This window comes from Oncorhynchus tshawytscha, linkage group LG18 (assembly GCF_018296145.1).
Source record: "Oncorhynchus tshawytscha isolate Ot180627B linkage group LG18, Otsh_v2.0, whole genome shotgun sequence".
NCBI lineage: Eukaryota > Metazoa > Chordata > Actinopteri > Salmoniformes > Salmonidae > Oncorhynchus > Oncorhynchus tshawytscha.
The window spans coordinates 45,803,847-45,822,476 of NC_056446.1; the positions used below are offsets into that span (position 1 = coordinate 45,803,847).

An 18,630-nucleotide genomic window follows, 5' to 3' on the forward strand; every position below is an offset into this window, starting at 1 on the left:
GGGGATCCATAATAAACCCCAGGAAGAGTAGCTGCTGCCTTGGCAGGAACTAATGGGGATCCATAATAAATACAAATACCTATAAAATAACACCGACAGCCACACCCACAATCACACGCACACAATCACACACACATACAATCACACACACATACAATCACACACACATACAATCACACACACATACAATCACACACACCCACAATCACACACACATACAGTCACACACACATACAATCACACACACACAATCACACACACACATACAATCACACACACATACAATCACACACACATACAATCACACACACATACAATCACACACACAAAATCACACACACATACAATCACACACACATACAATCACACACATGAAATAATCACACACAGATACAATCACACACACACACAATCACACACAGATACAATCACACACACATACAATCACACACAGCCCAGTGCAACTCACCGGTTTCGTCCGGAGTCTCTGAAGCCTTTGGCAAATGGATTCCTGTCAATCTTCAGCTTGGTGATCTGGACACAACACAACTATAAACCATAACATCTAAAAACAACAAAGCAATAACCTTTAGCAATAACCATAAAATACCGGCAGATATTCTCAAACATCAGGTTTTTATAAATAAAAGTTCATTTCCAAAAAGGATAGTTTTGGGATTGATCTTTACATCTCCTGATCAATTTTATGTAAAAAAAACGAATGCTGTTGGTGTTATTATATAGATGATGATGTTGTTGATGTTGTTGGTGTTATTATGTAGATGATGTTGGTGTTATTATATAGATAATGTTGTTGATGTTGTTGATATTATTATGTAGATGATATTTTAGGTGTTATTATGTAGATGATGTTGTTGATGTTTTTGATATTATTATATAGATGGTGTTGTTGGTGTTATTATATAGATGATGTTGTTTATGTTGTTGATATTATTATGTAGACGATGTTGTTGGTGTTATTATATAGATGGAGTTGTTGGTGTTATTACATAGATGATGTTGTTGATGTTGTTGATATTATTATGTGGATTATGTTTTTGTATAATTATATAGATGATGTTGGTGTTATTATATAGATGGTGTTGTTGGTGTTATTATATAGATGATGTTGTTGATGTTGTTAGTGTTATTATATAGATGATGTTGTTGGTGTTATTAAATAGATGATGTTGTTGGTGTTATTATGTAGATGCTGTTGTTGATGTTGTTGATATTATTATGTAGATGATGTTGTTGATGTTGTTGATATTATTATGTAGATTATGTTGTTGATATTATTATATAGATGATGTTGTTGGTGTTATTATATAGATGGTGTTGTTGGTGTTATTACATAGATGATGTTGTTGATGTTGTTGATATTATTATGTAGATTATGTTTTTGGTGTTATTATATAGATGATGTTGGTGTTATTATATAGATGATGTTGGTGTTATTATATAGATGGTGTTGGTGTAATTATATAGATGATGTTGGTGTTATTATATAGATGGTGTTGGTGTTATTATATAGATGATGTTGGTGTTATTATATAGATGATGTTGGTGTTATTATATAGATGGTGTTGTTGGTGTTAGTATATAGATGATGTTGTTGATGTTGTTAGTGTTATTATATAGATGATGTTGTTGGTGTTATTATGTAGATGATGCTGTTGGTGTTATTATATAGATGGTGTTGTTGGTGTTATTATCTAGATTATGTTGTTGGTGTTATTAAATAGATGATGTTGTTGTTGTTATTATATATATGATGTTGTTGGTGTTATTATATAGATGGTGTTGTTGGTGTTATTATATAGATTATGTTGTTGGTGTTATTAAATAGATGATGTTCTTGGTGTTATTATATAGATGATGTTGTTGATGTTATTATATAGATGATGTTGTTGGTGTTATTATATAGATGATGTTCTTGGTGTTATTATATAGATGATGTTGTTGATGTTATTATATAGATGATGTTGTTGGTGTTATTATATAGACGATGTTGTTGATGTTGTTGATATTATTATGTAGATGATGTTGTTGGTGTTATTATATAGATGATGTTGTTGGTGTTATTATATAGATGATGTTGGTGTTATTATATAGATGATGCTGTTGGTGTTATTATATAGATGAGGTTGTTGGTATTATTATGTAGATGCTGTTGTTGATGATGTTGGTGTTATTATATAGATGATGTTGTTGATGTTGTTGGTGTTATTATGTAGATGTTGATGGTGTTATTATATACATGGTGTTGTTGGTGTTATTATGTATATTGTGTTGTTGGTGTTATTATGTAGATGATGTTGTTGGTGTTATTATATAGATGATGCTTGTGTTATTATGTAGATGGTGTTGGTGTTATTATATAGATGGTGTTGTTGGTGTTATTATGTAGATGATGTTGTTGGTGTTATTATATAGATGGTGTTGTTGGTGTTATTATGTAGATGATGTTGTTGGTGTTATTATATAGATGGTGTTGTTGGTGTTATTATGTAGATGATGTTGATGGTGTTATTATATAGATGATGTTGTTGATGTTGTTGATATTATTATGTAGATGATGTTGTTGGTGTTATTATATAGATGATGTTGTTGGTGTTATTATATAGATTATGTTGTTGGTGTTATTATATAGATGATGTTGTTGATGTTGTTGATATTATTATGTAGATGATGTTGTTGGTGTTATTATATAGATGATGTTGTTGATATTATTATGTAGATGATGTTGTTGATATTATTATGTAGATGATGTTGTTGGTGTTATTATATAGATTATGTTATTGGTGTTATTAAACAGGTGATATTGGTGGTGTTATTATATAGATTATGTTGTTGGTGTTGATGTTGTTTTTATTTCACAACAAGAGTTTGATACAGCAATTAGCCAGGAAGTTATGGTCTGAGTGTGTGTGTGTGTGTGTGTGTGTGTGTGTGTGTGTGTGTGTGTGTGTGTGTGTGTGTGTGTGTGTGTGTGTGTGTGTGTGTGTGTGTGTGTGTGTGTGTGTGTGTGTGTGTGTGTGTGTGTGGTGTGTGTGTGTGTGGTGTGTGCGTGTGTGTGTGTGCACGCTTGTGCGTGTATGTGTGTGTGTGTGTGTGTTTGTGTGTGCGTGCATGCTTGTGGGTGTGCGCATGTGGGTGTGCGCATGTGTGTTAGTGTGTGTGTCTTTGTGTGTATTACCCGTGTCCAGTTTATAGGTATTGCCGCTCTCCTCAAACATTAAACATCATTCAGTAAAAACAGAACCACCAGTAGAGACAAGTAGAGACCAAAATATATAATTACAGATCAGTAGAGACCATTACAGAGCAGTAGAGACCAGTAGAGACCATTACAGAGCAGTAGAGAGCAGTAGAGACCATTACAGATCATTAGAGACAAGTAGAAACAATTAGAGATCAGTAGAGACCATTACAGATCAGTAGAGAATAGTAGAGACCAGTAGATTCCATTAGAGATCAGTAGAGAATAGTAGAGATCAGTAGATACCATTAGAGATCAGTAGAGACCAGTAGATACCATTAGAGGTCAGTAGAGAATGGTAGAGACCAGTAGATACCATTAGAGGTCAGTAGAGAATAGTAGAGACCATTAGAGATCAGTAGAGAATAGTAGAGACCAGAAGATACCATTAGAGATCAGTAGAGAACAGCATAGACCCGTAGATACCATTAGAGATCAGTAGATGCCATTAAAGATATGTGGAGACAAGTAGATACCATTAGAGATCAGTAGAGACCAGTAGATACCATTAGATATCAGTAGAGACCAGTGGATACTATTAGAGATCAGTAGATGCCATTAAAGATATGTGGAGACAAGTAGATACCATTAGAGATCAGTAGAGACCAGTAGATACCATTAGATATCAGTAGAGACCAGTGGATACTATTAGAGATCAGTAGATGCCATTAAAGATATGTGGAGACAAGTAGATACCATTAGATATCAGTAGAGACCAGTAGATACCATTAGAGATCAGAAGAGAAAAGTAGAGACCAGTAGATACCATTAGAGATCAGTAGAGAATAGTAGAGACCAGTAGATACCATTAGAGATCAGTAGAAACCAGTAGATATAAACAGAGATCAGTAGAGAAGCATAGAGTCCAGTAGATACCATTAGAGATCAGTAGAGAATAGCATAGGCCAGTGGATACCATTACAGATCAGTTGGGCATAGAAGAGACCAGTAGAGACCAGTAGACACCATTATAAATCAGTAGAGACCAGTAGATACCATTAGAGATCAGTAGAGAATAGTAGAGCCAAGTAGATACCATTAGAGATCAGCAGAGACCAGTAGAACCATTAGAGATCAGAAGAGAATAGTAGAGCCAAGTAGATACCATTAGAGATCAGCAGAGACCAGTAGATACCATTAGAGATCAGTAGAGAATAGTAGAGACAAGTAGATACCATTAGAGATCAGCAGAGACCAGTAGAACCATTAGAGATCAGAAGAGAATAGTAGAGACCAGTTGATACCATTGGAGATCAGTAGAGAATAGTAGAGCCAAGTAGAGAATAGTAGAGACCAGAAGATACTATTAGAGATCAGTAGAGACCAGAATATACCATTAGAGATCATTTGAGACCAGTCGATACCATTGGAGATCAGTAGAGTATAGTAGAGCCAAGTAGAGAATAGTATAGACCAGTAGATATCATTAGAGAATAGTAGAGACCAGTAGATACTATTAGAGGTCAGTAGAGACCAGTAGATACCATTAGAGATCAGTAGAGACCAGTAGATACCATTGGAGATCAGTAGAGAATAGTAGAGCCAAGTAGAGAATAGTAGAGACCAGTAGATACTATTAGAGGTCAGTAGAGAACATTAGATACTATTATAAATCAGTAGAGACCAGTAGATACCATTAGAGATCAGTAGAGAATAGTAGCGCCAATTAGATACCATTAGAGATCAGCATAGACCAGTAGATACCATTAGAGATCAGTAGAGACCAGTATATACTATTAGAGATCAGTAGAGACCAGTAGATACCATTAGAGACCAGTAAATACCATTAGAGATCAGTAGAGACCAGTAGATACCATTAAAGATCAGTAGAGACCAGTAAATACCATTAGAGATCAGTAGAGACCAGTAGATACCATTAAAGATCAGTAGAGACCAGTAGATACAATTGGAGATCCGCAGAGACCAGTCGATACCATTAGAGATCAGTAGAGACCAGTAAAGACCATTGGAGATCAGTAGAGAATACTAGAGACCAGTAGATACCATTAGAGATCAGTAGAGATCAGTAGATACTGTTAGAGATCAGTAGAGAATGGTAGATACCAGTAGATACCATTGGAGATCAGTAGATAATAGTAGATACCAGTAGATAACATTGGAGATCAGTAGAGAATACTAGAGATCAGTAGATACCATTGGAGATCATTAGAGACCAGTAGATACCAGTAGAGATCAGTAGAGACCAGTAGATACCATTGGAGATCAGTAGAGACCAGTAGATACCAGCAGAGATCCGTAGAGAATAGTAGAGACCAGTAGATACCATTGGAGATCAGTAGAGAATTGTAGATACCAGTAGATACAATTGGAGATCAGTAGAGACCAGTAGATACCAGTAGAGATCAGCAGAGACCAGTAGATAACATTGGAGATCAGTACAGAATACTAGAGACCAGTAGATACCAGTAGAGATCAGCAGAGACCAGTAGATACCATTGGAGATCAGTAAAGAATACTAAAGATCAGTAGATACCATTGGAGATCAGTAGAGACCAGTAGATACCAGCAGAGATCAGTAGAGAATTGTAAAGACTAGTAGAAACAAGTGAAGACCAGTAGATAGCGTTAGAGTCGAGTTAACTCCAGAATAGTCCAGTAGAATCCAATAAAGTAAACTAGAGACCAGTAAAAAACAGTAGAGACCATGCTCTTTCTCAATTATCATCTCCTCAACTCCTCTTCTTTATCTGCGCTAGCACTAAGACAAGGTGGAAAATGTTACAAAACTCCCTTAGCTTACTTCACAGAGAACGTAGCTAAACGTTGATACAACAGATAGGAGAGCAGACGAGTGTCTAAACCTACAAAAATAGAGCACCACAGCCTGCAGTCCTAACAGGTTCCCACTACATAACACAGCCACAAACTCCAGGAAGAGCATGCTGCACATGTCCCATCTGTTTCTTGATTACATCACACTCCCTGTGATTGGTGGTTTGAAGCTCACCACCGCCAACCCTTGATCTGAAGTGTAGTTACATGGTATCATGGCTAGTGGCTAACGTTAGCCAGCTTGAGCTAGCATATGAACTACAAACTCTGTAGCACAGAGTAGATCCTCCATATGAGGTTGAGAAATAGTGCATTGTGGGCAGTTTACAAGTTATCTGGAAATATGTTAATAAATATGTAATAACCCAAAAACATAACTATGTTTGAAGTTACAGGTAACCAGATGGTGACTACAGCTAAGTTACTTTGATCACAGTCAGAGCTCTCGTTTCCTTCCCTTTAACTCTAATACTCTACAGTCAGAACTCTCTTTTCCTTCCCTTTAACTCTAATACTCTACAGTCAGAACTCTCGTTTCCTTCCCTTTAACTCTAATACTCTACAGTCAGAGCTCTCGTTTCCTTCCCTTTAACTCTAATACTCTACAGTCAGAGCTCTCGTTTCCTTCCCTTTAACTCTAATACTCTACAGTCAGAACTCTCGTTTCCTTCCCTTTAACTCTAATACTCTACAGTCAGAACTCTCGTTTCCTTCCCTTTAACTCTAATACTCTACAGTCAGAACTCTCGTTTCCTTCCCTTTAACTCTAATACTCTCTACAGTCAGAGCTCTTGTTTCCTTCCCTTTAACTCTAATACTCTACAGTCAGAAGTTTCCTTCCCTTTAACTCTAATACTCTCTACAGTCAGAGCTCTCGTTTCCTTCCCTTTAACTCTAATACTCTACAGTCAGAACTCTCGTTTCCTTCCCTTTAACTCTAATACTCTACAGTCAGAACTCTCGTTTCCTTCCCTTTAACTCTAATACTCTACAGTCAGAACTCTCGTTTCCTTCCCTTTAACTCTAATACTCTACAGTCAGAACTCTCATTTCCTTCCCTTTAACTCTAATACTCTTCAGTCAGAACTCTCTTTTCCTTCCCTTTAACTCTAATACTCTACAGTCAGAACTCTTGTTTCCTTCCCTTTAACTCTAATACTCTTCAGTCAGAGCTCTCGTTTCCTTCCCTTTAACTCTAATACTCTCTACAGTCAGAGCTCTCGTTTCCTTCCCTTTAACTCTAATACTCTACAGTCAGAGCTCTCGTTTCCTTCCCTTTAACTCTAATACTCTACAGTCAGAGCTCTCGTTTCCTTCCCTTTAACTCTAATACTCTACAGTCAGAGCTCTCGTTTCCTTCCCTTTAACTCTAATACTCTACAGTCAGAGCTCTCGTTTCCTTCCCTTTAACTCTAATACTCTACAGTCAGAGCTCTCGTTTCCTTCCCTTTAACTCTAATACTCTACAGTCAGAACTCTCCTGCCTTTACTGTGTTCTGAGCTGGATGGTGAGAAAACATTTGTTTACGGTTAGTTTGTCTATATTTTCTGAATGTTGTTTGAATGTTGTGTAAATGTTGTGTGGATGTTACCTGTTGGTTCTGGTTTGGTTCTGTGAATGTTGTGTAAATATTGCGTGCATGTTCTATAAGTTATATGGAAAGGTTTGCTGTTGGTTCTAGTAGTCAGTGACGTGGTATAGTGGCTAGTGTATGTATGGTTGTCTGTAGGTCCTGATACAGTTGTGTGAATGTTGTTTAAACGTTATATGAATGTTACCTGTTGGTTCTGGTATGCGGTGACAGTGGTGAAGACAGTCTCTGGGAAACTGAGTGTTCTGGTTCCGTCTCCCTGGGGAACGGCTCTAACATGAGACAGCTCCTCGCCACGCTCCTTCTGAATCACATGCACACGCGGCTGGTACTTATGCATGGAGTGGAGAATGATCTGAACACACACACAGCCCGGTTAGGGCACAATTAGACTGCAGCAGAATTACACACGCGGGCGCACACAATTACACACCAATGGAATTACCTGCTATATTCCCACACCATAAAGCACAAATGCATACTTAAACACACACACACACACACATACTGTTGTCTTTGAACTGCCAAAAACATTTTGTCCTGCCTGAGGGCTTAAGTCTGATTAACATATAACAATGATTCTAAAAACATTCAAATTAAACTAAACTAATCTTCCAGCCTGGTCTCATAGACAAGACGTAACATAATAAATGTAAATCCGGCACACTCAAATTACTATGATATGTTACGTTTGCATAAAAGAGAAGGTTACTTAAGGCAAAAATGAAAGTAGGGTGGGTGGTCAGGGTGGATGGGTGGGCATTTAAAGCCAAAGTCTAGCAACCCAAAGGACAATGAAAGCATGTTAGCTAATTAGCAACTTTGCAACTACTTACTATCTACTTTTAGCTACTTTGTAATTACTTAGCATGTTGGCCAACCCTTCCCTAACCCTAACCCTTAACCCTTTAACAATAACTCCTAACCCAAACCCTAATTCATGTTAGCCAGCTAGCTAACGTTAGCATTAGCCACTTAGCTAACGTTACCCACGACAAATTGGAATTCGTAACATATCATACGTTTACAAAATTCGTAACGAATTGCAATTTGTAACGTATTATACGAATTGGAGGAGGGACATCCACAAATGAATACATGCCATACATATCATACTAATAGCCATACATATCATACTAATTGTCATACGTATAATACTAACTGTCATACATATCATACTAACTGTCATACATATCATACTAATAGCCATACATACCATACTAATTGTCATACGTATAATACTAACTGTCATACATATCATACTAACTGTCATACATATCATACTAATAGCCATACATACCATACTAATTGTCATACATATCATACTAATAGCCATACATATCATACCAATAGCCATACATATCATACTAATAGCCATACATACCATACTAACTGCCATACATATCATACTAATAGCCATACATACCATACTAATTGTCATACGTATCATACTAACTGTCATACGTATCATACTAATAGCCATACATATCATACTAATAGCCATACGTATCATACTAACTGTCATACGTATCATACTAATAGCCATACATATCATACTAATAGCCATACGTATCATACTAATAGCCATACATATCATACTAATAGCCATCCATATCATACTAATAGCCATACATATCATACTAATAGCCATACATATCATACTAATAGCCATACATATCATACTAATTGTCATACGTATCATACTAACTGTCATACGTATCATACTAATAGCCATCCATATCATACTAATAGCCATACATATCATACTAATAGCCATACGTATCATACTAATAGCCATACATATCATACTAATAGCCATCCATATCATACTAATAGCCATACATATCATACTAATAGCCATCCATATCATACTAATAGCTATCCATATCATACTAATAGCTATCCATATCATACTAATAGCTATCCATATCATACTAATAGCCATACATATCATACTAATAGCCATCCATATCATACTAATAGCTATCCATATCATACTAATAGCCATACATATCATACTAATAGCCATACATATCATACTAATAGCCATCCATATCATACTAATAGCCATACATATCATACTAATAGCCATACATATCATACTAATAGCTATCCATATCATACTAATAGCCATACATACCATACTAATAGCCATACATATCATACTAATAGCCATACATATCATACTAATAGCCATCCATATCATACTAATTGTCATACGTATCATACTAACTGTCATACGTATCATACTAATAGCCATCCATATCATACTAATAGCCATACATATCATACTAATAGCCATACATACCATACTAATAGCCATACATATCATACTAATAGCCATACATATCATACTAATAGCCATCCATATCATACTAATTGTCATACGTATCATACTAACTGTCATACGTATCATACTAATAGCCATCCATATCATACTAATAGCCATACATATCATACTAATAGCCATACATATCATACTAATAGCCATCCATATCATACTAATAGCTATCCATATCATACTAATAGCTATCCATATCATACTAATAGCCATACATATCATACCCAGAATATCATACTAATAGCTATCCATATCATACTAATAGCTATCCATATCATACTAATAGCCATACATACCATACTAATAGCCATACATACCATACTAATAGCCATACATACCATACTAATAGCCATACATATCATACTAATAGCCATACGTATCATACTAATAGCCATACATATCATACTAATAGCCATCCATATCATACTAATTGGAGGATGAAACTTCTGGGGAAAATATGATCTATTTATTTCCTCTGAAAGCAACCCAGATATGATCATGTATAATAATATAAAATAGGAATATAATAAATCAAATGAAATCAAATGTATTTATATAGCCCTTCTTAGATCAGCTGATATCTCAAAGTGCTATACAGAAACCCAGCCTAAAACCCCACACACAGTGGCTAGAAAAAACTCCCTAGAAAGGCAGGAACCTAGGAAGAAACCTAGAGAGGAACCAGGCCAATAAGCAGCATCCTTTACTCAGAATATATACCAGAGACCACTGACCTCTGTCCTTTGATCAATCACAACATATATTATACAGTAAACATGATAATAATACAAATATGATCAAATATTACATTTCAAGCAGAACTTCTTAACTTTTATTTGATTGAAGTCCCCTCTCAAGTTTCTCTGGTTTAAACACACTTTATTTTACTTCATTATATTTTACAGGTTTAAAGACACTGTATTTCACAGTAGAATAACAAATAATATAGGCTCATCAATCAGTGTACTTAAATATATCCATCCACCAATCTATAGAATTATGCCTAATAATACAGAGATAATAGTGTTTAGTGTTGGTGACATAATATATACAATATTCAGTATGTATAATATATATACAGTAGGTAGTGTTGTCTAGGTAACCTACATGCCCCTGGTCATCCAGCTCATTATTGGTCAGTTTGAGTTTGTCGAAGCTGATCACCTGACGCATCCAAGTCTCACCAGAAGCCAGCGAGTCGGGGTGGACATACACACGTGGTGGAACCGGGGAATCCGCGTTTCCCGCGGCCATCCACTTGGAGCTGTGGTACACGTACCTGCACACACATAGACAGAGAGGGGAGAGAGAGAATAACTTCAAAACAGGTTTTTGTTGTTCCTGTTATTGTAACATTTGTTGGTAGACCTTCAGGCCTGGGAGGTTAGGAGGTCAGCTGTGCAAAAGGAGTTTATCTTCCCAAACGGCACGGGGATACAACCATCTCTGACTCTGACTGATCAACTGACAGACCAACACCACTTGTCCTGCTCCAGCCTCTGGCCACCGAAGAAAATGATTTTAACAAAACCTTAAACCTCGCGGGTTTCTGCTATATTAAATATAGCCTACCATGTTATCTCCATATACTTTACCCACAATACGACACACCATGTTTTGTCCGTGTGTTACAGAGAACTATTGAAATGTCTCCAATCTTAACCACCCCTAGCACTGTTAGTCTATATAGCCTATTTCAACTTTGACCAAAACTACAGAAATAGCCTGTAGCCGCGGTAGACATAGAATTGCTATATACTATAATAAATAATTAGTAAATGATGTGGTATTATTCCTCGCCTGTATCTTTTGTTGTCCAGGGGGATAACGTCCATGGCGACGTAGTACTGCTGGCGGGGGTCCAGACCCGAGATCTTCACGCGCATAGCGGGGAACATCCGCCTGCACCGGGAAAACAGAAAGTCGATGTCCGACATTAAATAGAGTTACACAAATGCCTCATATCTGTATGCATCATAGTCAGGTAGTCATATTTACAATGGCTGACATTAGGATTTCACATAACACCAAATGATCCAACACATTTCTCACAGATTGATATATCCAACCATTAGACTAATATATGATTCTGAAACGGAGCCTGTCAGAATATAAAAAACATTTCATCACCGATAGGCTCCGACATGAGTTTCTAAATTATGCTTTAAATGAGATTAGAATAAACAAATATTTAAAACATTGTTATTATTATTATTATTATTATTAGTCGAAGCTCCACAATTGTTTACAACATTGCTACCAAATAATGTTTACGATATTTCCTTTTCTTAAACTTTGAGCTTCTTATAAATGAATCAGTCCGATGAAAAAAACATAACTTTATATTTATAATATTATACATAACCGAATTCTATCATAGCAGAACGTTTATCTAAAACATCTGCACATCCTTTCAACTTCAACACGAAGACTTGTTATTTGTTCGACGTTTTCCTTTCTTCTTTATTTCATCTGTCAATGTGACGTAATGTCATGTAATGTGTGTGATAACGTTAATGTGTTCTCCCACCTGCCGGCCTTCGTGATGATCATCTCCGTACCAATCTCGTGAAACCGTTTCCACAGGTCGGAGCCCTGCAAGTCCACGCTCATCTCCTCTCCGGGAACCGTTACTGTTACCGGCGGCGTGCGCTGGGCCTGGGCCTCCAACACCACGTCACAACTCTCCGCTACGGAAAGACAGTTTAATGTTTTAATGTAATAATACTACTGGTACAATATGCTGCTAATAGTCTAGTGACTACAGGCCTAAAGGTACAGTTAGGGGGTGTGTGTATGTGCGCGTGCGTGCGTGTGTGTATGTATGTGTGCGCGTGCGTTCGTGTGTGTGTGTGTGTGTGTGTGTGTGTGTGTGTGTGTGTGTGTGTGTGTGTGTGTGTGTGTGTGTGTGTGTGTGTGTGTGTGTGTGTGTGTGTGTGTGTGTTAACCCTAATCATGGCTCTCTAAACAGCTAATCGCCAAACGGGCCGTGTCTGTTCCGCTCCTCAGACCAGACCAGGCTGGTACGTTTGTGTTGCTGTCAGAATAGGTGTTCAGGCCACAATAGGAGAGGAATGAACAACTCTATAGGACAGGTTTAAACAACTCAATAGGACAGGAATGAACAACTCTATAGGACAGGAAACAACAACTCAATAGGACAGGACTGAACAACTCTATAGGACAGGTTTAAACAACTCAATAGGACAGGACTGAACAACTCTATAGGACAGGTTTAAACAACTCAATAGGACAGGAATGAACAACTCTATAGGACAGGAAACAACTCTATAGGACAGGTTTAAACAACTCTATAGGACAGGCTTAAACAACTCTACTCAGTGACATGTTATTAGCGTTACTGTCGCATTTATTAATTTACGACGATGTTGGTTTTACTGTATCACGGTGATGCCTAAATTATCACCAATAAAAACAACTCGCGATACTGGAGCCACAACCCTCTTTCAGACGTATAACCAGGATTATATATTTTTTATTTTATTTTACAATTTAACAGTGCAGTGTTTGTGTGTTTTTAATGCATGTATAAACCCCGTTCATATAACGGCTCCGTTCGGGGCCATTTTCCTGCCGCTAATTGGAATGTTTATGATTGTAACGCGACTCATAAAGCCGCCTATTACTCACTGGCATAGCTGTTTCTATCTACCAGACCGATAACCGGATAATATATCACATATCTACAGTAGAGCGGGGACTATAATCACCACATCATTCATGTTTGAATCATTATTTTACAGATGTAACATGTGATTTATTTAAGCTAATGTTTCAAAAGCTGTGAGTTTCTGAACTAGGCCTATAGGTTAAATAGTTCCAAACCCTTTGCTAAATGTTTATCTTTTGTAAATATCTAATTGTAGACCTGTTCAAGTGTATACGTCATTAAGGCTATGTATCGTTATTAGGCTATTATTATAGCTGTGCACTTGGTTGTTGAAGATTAGTCTTTTATTGAATGTAATACATACTTAAATTCATTCATGCCGGCCTTAATTTAGATATTGTCAAGAATTAGGTTCTTGAAAACCTCGGAGCTTATTGTTGTGGTCGTTCAGAAAGCGAAACTATGGATTCAGTTACAGCAATATAACAACCACATTCAACAACAGCCATTAATACATAAATACAGGTCAACAAGACATACTAATATTATAACAACAACAGCCATTAATACAGATCAACAATAATACTACTAATATTATAACAACATTAACAATTACTACAGGTCAACAAGACATACTAATAATTTAACAACAACAGCCATTAATACATAAATACAGGTCAACAAGACATACTAATATTATAACAACAACAGCCATTAATACAGATCAACAATAATACTACTAATATTATAACAACATTAACAATTAATACAGGTCAACAAGACATACTAATATTATAACAACATTAACAATTAATACAGGTCAACAAGACATACTAATATTATAACAACATTAACAATTAATACAGGTCAACAAGACATACTAATATTATAACAACATTAACAATTAATACAGGTCAACAAGACATACTAATATTATAACAACAACAGCCATTAAACATTAATACAGCTCAACAATAATACTACTAATAATATATATATATATGCGGTGCATTCAGAAAGTATTCAGACCCCTTGATTTTTTCCACATTTTATTACGTTACAGCCCCTTATTCTAAAATTGATTAAATAGTTTTTTCCCTCGTCAATCTACACACAATAATACCCCATAATGACAAAGCAAAAACAGGTTTATAGAAATATTTGCAAATTGATTAAAAATAAAAAACTGAAACATATTTAGATAAGTATTCAGACCCTTTACTTTGTTGAAGCACCTTAGACAGTGATTACAGAATCAAGTCTTCTTGGGTATGACTCTTCAAGCTTGGCACACCTGTATTTGGGGAGTTTCTCCCATTCTTCTCTGCAGATCCTCTCAAGCTCTGTCAGGTTGGATGGGGAGTGTTGCTGCACAGCTATTTTCAGGTAACTCCAGAGATATTAGATCGGGTTCAAGTCCTGGCTCTGGCTGGGCCGCTCAAGGACATTCAGAGACTTGTCCCGAAGCAACTCCTGCCTTGTCTGAGGTTCTGAGTGATCTGGAGCAGGTTTTCATCAAGGATCTCTCTGTACTTTGCTTTGTTCATCTTTCCCTCGATCCTGACTAGTCTCTGCCGTTGAAAAACATCCCCACAGCATGATGCTGCCACCAACATGCTTCACCGTAGGGATGGTTTCCTCCAGACGTGACGCTTGGCATTCAGGCAAAATAGTTAAATCTTGGTTTCATCAGACCAGAGAATCTTGATTCTCATGGTCCGAGTCCTTTAGGTGCCTTTTGGCAAACTCCAAGCGGACTGTCATGTGTCTTTTACTGAGGAGTGGATTCCGTCTGGCCACTACCATAAATGTCTTTTTGGTTGAGTGCTGCAGAGATGGTTGTCCTTCTGGAAGATTCTCCCATCTCCACAGAGGACCTCTGGAACTCTGTCAGTTTGACCATCAGTTTCAAGGACCTTCTCCCCCGGTTGCTCAGTTTAGAGGGGCGGACAGTTCTAGGAAGAGTCTCCGTGGTTCCAAACTTCTTCCATTTAAGAATGCTGGAGGCCACTGTGTTCTTGGGGACCTTCAATGCTGCAGAAATGTTCTTGGTACCCTTCTCCAGATCTGTGCCTCGGCACAATCCTGTCTCTGAGCTCTACGTACAATTCCTACGACTTTATGACTTGGTTTTTGCTCTGGCATGCACTGTCAACTGTGGGACCTTGTATAGACAGGTGTGAGCCTTTCCAAATCATGTCCAATTAATTGAATTTACTCCAATCAAGTTGTAGAAACATCTCAAGGATGATCAATGGAAACAGGATGCACATGAGCTCAATTTCGAGTTTCATAGCAAAAGGTCTGAATACTAAATAAGGTATTTCTGTTTTTATTTACTTTGTATAAATTAGTACAATTTTCTAAAAGCCTGTTTCGGCTTTGTCATTATGGGGTATTTTATGTAGATCGATGAGATACATTTTCTTTTGTTTAATCCATTTGAGAATAAGGGGTCTGAATAAATGTGCAGTTCTATTCCTTCTGAGTGAAAGTCACTGTTAGAATAGTTGTAGCCTAATAGTTCTTCTTTCGTCAGTGTTCAGTTTACTATCTGCATGCAGCTACATTTGGTTTATCTTGCGTAACTAGTTAGTTAGCGTAACTAGACTATAGTGTGAGAGAGTTTAGGCTACGTGTTGTAGATGTTTGTGGAGGGTTTAGAGCTGATATGATAGAGCCTCGGAGTGGCGGTGAGGGTATTTTAACTTTTATCCGGTGCCATCAGTCCACTGCAACCGGAACGGTCTTTACTTACGCGAGCCGTCACTAGCACACTCTATCTCGCTGCCCCGGTCGATGGCGCGGTCGTACACCTTCTTCTCTCTCTCCCCTCCGTTAGCGGGAAGTTCCAACACCTCGGTCCACTCATCAAGACAGCACACCCCGGTGTCGTCGTCCCCGAGCTTCCGTGTCTTCTCTGCCCCGATGAGAGCTTCCACCGAGAACGCGTGCGCCTTGACGCTCAGATTGCACGAAGAGCGTCGCTTCTCTGCCATTCCACCGACTGACCGTAGAGAGACGCACGAGAGGAAGAAAGCTGTCGCTCTAAAGAGAAGTGAAGTCAAGTGAAAAGTTAATCCGAAGGGCTTCCACGGTAGCCTGGTACCGGAGCTGTGGGTCTTTATGACGCTCCTCTGGTTTAGCTATGGCCCGTTCAGGACTGACATTGGAGCACCGCACAGAACCGTCCTAGTGTCCCCTCTCTCTTTTCTCTCTCTCTCTCTCTCTCTACCTCTCTCTTTCTCTCTCTCTCTCTCTCTCTCTCTCTCTCTCTCTCTCTCTCTCTCTCTCTCTACCTCTCTCTCTCTCTCTCCCTCTCTCTCTCTTTCTCTCTCTCTCTCTCTCTCTCTCTCTCTCTCTCTCTCTCTCTCTCTCTCTCTCTCTCTCTCTATACCTCTCTCTCTCTCTCTCTCTCTCTCTCTCCCTCTCTGTCTCTCTGCAAGTGAAATAGAACCTCGGTGATGTGTGTGAGCCAAGCACTTGAGCCGGTTTTGGACAGTGTAATCTGAGGGGTGTTGCAGGGCTGGGCAGTCAGCTGTCAATCTATGTGCCTCCTGGCCAATAGGAGCCCTGATCTCATCAAAGTCGTTGAAGAGCGCCATTCTCACACCAATGCCCGAAATGCTCTGCATATTTGTCCATCAGTGGTTTAATGTTACCTCTAACCGGTGGTTTAATGTTACCACTAACCGGTGGTTTAATGTTACCACTAACCGGTGGTTTAATGTTACCACTAACCAACCGGTGGTTTAATGTTACCACTTACCGGTGGTTTAATGTTACCACTAACCAACCGGTGGTTTAATGTTACCTCTAACCGGTGGTTTAATGTTACCGCTAACCGGTGGTTTAATGTTACCACTAACCGGTGGTTTAATGTTACCACTAACCAACCGGTGGTTTAATGTTACCACTAACCGGTGGTTTAATGTTACCACTTACCGGTGGTTTAATGTTACCACTAACCAACCGGTGGTTTAATGTTACCACTTACCGGTGGTTTAATGTTACCACTAACCAACCGGTGGTTTAATGTTACCTCTAACCGGTGGTTTAATGTTACCTCTAACTGGTGGTTTAATGTTACCTCTAACCGGTGGTTTAATGTTACCTCTAACTGGTGGTTTAATGTTACCTCTAACCGGTGGTTTAATGTTACCACTAACTGGTGGTTTAATATCTTGTAATGTAAATGATGTGGTAATTTAAATGATGTGGTCATGTAAATGATGTGGTAATGTAAATGATGTGGTCATGTAAATGATGTGGTAATGTAAATGATGTGGTAATGTAAATTATGTGGTAATGTAAATGATGTGGTAATGTAAATGATGTGGTCATGTAGATGATGTGGTAATGTAAATGATGTGGCAATGTAATGTAAATGATGTGGTAATGTAAATGATCTGGTAATGTAAATGATGTGGTAATGTAATGTAAATGATGTGGTAATGTAATGTAAATTATGAGTTAATGTAAATGATGTGGCAATGTAATGTAAATGATGTGGTAATGTAAATGATGTGGTAATGTAAATGATGTGTAATGTAATGTAAATGATGTGGTAATGTAAATGATGTGGTAATGTAAATGATGTGTAATGTAATGTAAATGATGTGGTAATGTAAATGATGTGGTAATGTAAATAATGTGGTAATGTAAATTATGTGTAATGTAATGTAAATGATGTGGTAATGTAAATGATGTGGTAATGTAATGTACATTATGTGGTAATGTAAATGATGTGGTAATGTAAATGATGTGGTAATGTAAATGATGCGGCAATGTAATGTAAATGATGTGGTAATGTAAATGATGTGGTCATGTAAATGATGTGGCAATGTAATGTAAATTATGTGGTAATGTAAATTATGTGGTAATGTAAATGATGTGGTAATGTAAATGATGTGGTAATGTAATGTAAATAATGTGGTAATGTAAATGATGTGGTAATGTAAATTATGTGGTAATGTAAATTATGTGGTAATGTAAATGATGTGGTAATGTA

At 37.5% G+C, this 18,630-nt stretch overlaps 1 protein-coding gene across 1 annotated transcript; it reads right to left on the minus strand.

Annotated features, from left to right (window-relative positions):
• Positions 1-465: 465 nt before the first annotated feature.
• On the minus strand, positions 466-16,775 carry LOC112240187 (T-box transcription factor TBX15-like). The gene is made up of 6 exons (XM_042300527.1): positions 16,378-16,775; positions 12,519-12,678; positions 11,789-11,890; positions 11,096-11,267; positions 7,835-8,002; positions 466-534 (listed from the first exon to the last, which is right to left on the minus strand). Exons 1-6 carry the CDS (start codon positions 16,616-16,618, stop codon positions 466-468), a joined length of 912 nt encoding a protein of 303 aa, XP_042156461.1. The 5' UTR covers positions 16,619-16,775.
• Between the last annotated feature and the right edge of the window lie 1,855 nt (positions 16,776-18,630).

Excerpts from the sequence above, each read along its gene's own strand:
- LOC112240187 (XM_042300527.1), bottom strand. The coding sequence starts at position 16,618 with ATGGCAGAGAAGCGACGCTCTTCGTGCAATCTGAGCGTCAAGGCGCAC. Across the intron at positions 11,891-12,518 it reads ATCATCACGAAGGCCGGCAG|GCGGATGTTCCCCGCTATGC; the intron begins GTGGGAGAACAC and ends TTCCCGGTGCAG. Across the intron at positions 8,003-11,095 it reads AGCTGGATGACCAGGGGCAT|ATCATTCTCCACTCCATGCA; the intron begins GTAGGTTACCTA and ends GTGTGTGTTCAG.